Below are 2,374 nucleotides of genomic sequence, written 5' to 3'. Positions count from 1 at the left end.
AGCTTTGCCCGCCCAGAGAATTTGGTCCACCCATGAGAAAGAGACGTGACGGCTTTCAAACAAGCAAAGTGACAAAAAAGCTACAGACTCAGAAATGGCACATACTAAGGAAAGCTCATTGTGGGACTGGCTCTAGTGGCTGTAATTCTGCACAAAGGAGGAATTTCAGAAAAGAGACTTCAGATATGGTATTGGGGGAAATGCATCCAAAGAGCACCATGTCATGGGACCTTTGATGAAATTACATAAATTGGTTCCTTTGTGTAGCTCTCATGTTGGTAATTGTAATGTCTTACAAAGGAAACAGCAGAAAGCCACTAAAAGTTGTTCTGTGATAGTGGTCATCCCAAACAGTTCCCAGAATTTGTACCGAAACAACATCTCCCACTTCTAACTGCACCACTAAACCGTTGGATGCATTATCCTCTGCATCTGTAGGTGTGGTGTGACGGTCAGCTGCTGTAACTAAAACGTGTTTGTTCTTGACAAGTCTCAATATCATCATAATTTCCGAGTGTGCTATATGACCCGTAAATCTGAAGTAATACACTCCTCTCACTGGTGCAGTGAAGAAACCTAAAACACAGACAGAAAAACAGTCACAACTGATAGAAGTGAAACATTGAAACTGGTTGAAAATGTTTTTTAAAGCAATAAATTGGGCCACCTGTGTTTGGGTTGTAGGGATGTCCAATGTTGGTAAAGACATTTTTGTAGATGAGTGGAACGTAACCTGTGTCTGCGCTTGTGTTACCATCACCAGATGCCAAAAGGGAGGCAGAAAAAGCCACACTGTGGGTCACTGTGTCAAGGTTACACAAAATCATCCTAAATTCCTTCCCGTTGAGCCATATAGTCACATGTACACAAAATACTACACAGGGAGGCAAAAATTGTGTACCTTTGTTGGCATTTTGAAGTTCCTGCAGTGCAGCCGTTATTCCTGAAATCACACACATATTCATACACACACATTCATGACCATATGCACAAAATTCTTCACACAAATCCTGAACCCTAGCCTTTACCTTCTTGCTGTTTCTCCAGCTCCTCTACGCTGCCTTCATTGACTGTCAGTCTTTCCTGTAGCGTGCTGAGCTTCTGCTGAGAGACTGAAAGCTCTGTAGATTGCACTAAAGTGACAGGAATTGTTAAGATTTACAAATTAGAGATTCAACCCAAAAAATACCTCATTTATGGTTTGGTATGATGTCAAAGGATGGCACAGTCATATACTGTCATTCTCACAGCTGTCATCCTGGCCTCCATGGCTGTGAGTGCTCATGTAAGCTCAGCTATGTCTAGTTTGTCGTAAAGTGAGTCTTTTATCACAGAGTACCAGAATTCTCCTTCTCTAAGGCCTCCACCAGGCTCTCAGCAGTGGTTACTCTGGCCGTCAGGTGCCTCAGCTCCACTTTCTGCTCCACCACCATGTCTCTCAGACTCCTCAGTTCAGCCCAGATGTCAGACTGAAGCAGCAGTTCTTCTTCACCTCCCTCAGCTTCAATCCCAGGCCTCTGCATCGGTGCCTTCTTTTCCCCGCTCTCAACATTAGGAGCTTGAAGCAAGATGTCATTGTCACTGCCGTGTTTCTGAGATCTGCAAAGATGGCAAAATATATGCACCAGTAGGAAGACCAAGGAAGTCTTCATCTTCTTTTGGAAAAGATCGGTGCTCTGTTTGTTGTTTGTGGCACAGCCATGCACTGGATCAGCCACTTATATGTGTATTCAAGGTCAGATGTGTCAAGTGGACGGTGAACTGCCAAAGTTGTGAGAAAGCACACCTGTGACAACAAACGACAGAGACAGTGACCCAGTTGCTTTAAACAGATGGTATGGTTGTATCTTGGAGTCCCACGATCTTTCCATTGGTTGATCTAAACCTTTCTTTTTTTCTTTCTTTCTTTCTTCTTTATTTCAATATTAATTTGATTAAGTATTACCTAAAATAAAGTTAAAGGAAAAGCAGTGTATTATTTAATGTGCTCACTCAAATTACATACATTGTTTTGCCTGCCTTTTTACCTTTATATAATCCCCAGACCACTCCCTATTCAAACACAGTATGTTTGTGCATATTTGCACTTTATTTATATAAAAGATCTCTAAGTATGAGGCAGATATATTTAAACATGAGGTTTGAATTTGGTCAACATGACCTATTTCTTTAATGCCACCCTCACACAGCACCTGCTGTCAATGTTTCAGCATAAGACTTTCCACTGCTGGTGCTTTTTTGCTGTCCGCCAGAAAAATAGCTATATGTCAGGGGAAGTCTGAAGTATCTTAAACACCTTGAGTGCAATCGGGCATCACTACAGTTCCCTAGGCTACCCGCAAGTTATCGGAAAGAGTTAGGGAGATTTCCCATT

At 42.1% G+C, this 2,374-nt stretch overlaps 1 protein-coding gene across 1 annotated transcript; it reads right to left on the bottom strand.

Moving 5' to 3' along the window:
• Positions 1-236: 236 nt before the first annotated feature.
• LOC117948162 lies at positions 237-1,668 on the bottom strand. The gene is made up of 6 exons (XM_034877679.1): positions 1,340-1,668; positions 1,227-1,271; positions 1,029-1,133; positions 902-943; positions 668-802; positions 237-576 (listed from the first exon to the last, which is right to left on the bottom strand). The coding sequence occupies exons 1-6, from the start codon at positions 1,650-1,652 to the stop codon at positions 293-295; spliced, it is 924 nt and encodes a 307-aa protein (XP_034733570.1). The 5' UTR covers positions 1,653-1,668; the 3' UTR covers positions 237-292.
• Positions 1,669-2,374: the final 706 nt, after the last annotated feature.

The sequence above is a fragment of the Etheostoma cragini genome, chromosome 7 (genome assembly GCF_013103735.1).
Source record: "Etheostoma cragini isolate CJK2018 chromosome 7, CSU_Ecrag_1.0, whole genome shotgun sequence".
In the NCBI taxonomy this organism is placed as follows: Eukaryota; Metazoa; Chordata; class Actinopteri; order Perciformes; family Percidae; genus Etheostoma; species Etheostoma cragini.
Note: the sequence above shows the minus strand (reverse complement) of the source record. Positions and strands in the feature narration are given on the sequence as shown.

Excerpts from the sequence above, each read along its gene's own strand:
- LOC117948162 (XM_034877679.1), bottom strand. The coding sequence starts at position 1,652 with ATGAAGACTTCCTTGGTCTTCCTACTGGTGCATATATTTTGCCATCTT. Across the intron at positions 944-1,028 it reads GCTGGAGAAACAGCAAGAAG|GAATAACGGCTGCACTGCAG; the intron begins GTAAAGGCTAGG and ends GTGTGATTTCAG. Across the intron at positions 803-901 it reads ACTTCAAAATGCCAACAAAG|TGACCCACAGTGTGGCTTTT; the intron begins GTACACAATTTT and ends ACCTTGACACAG.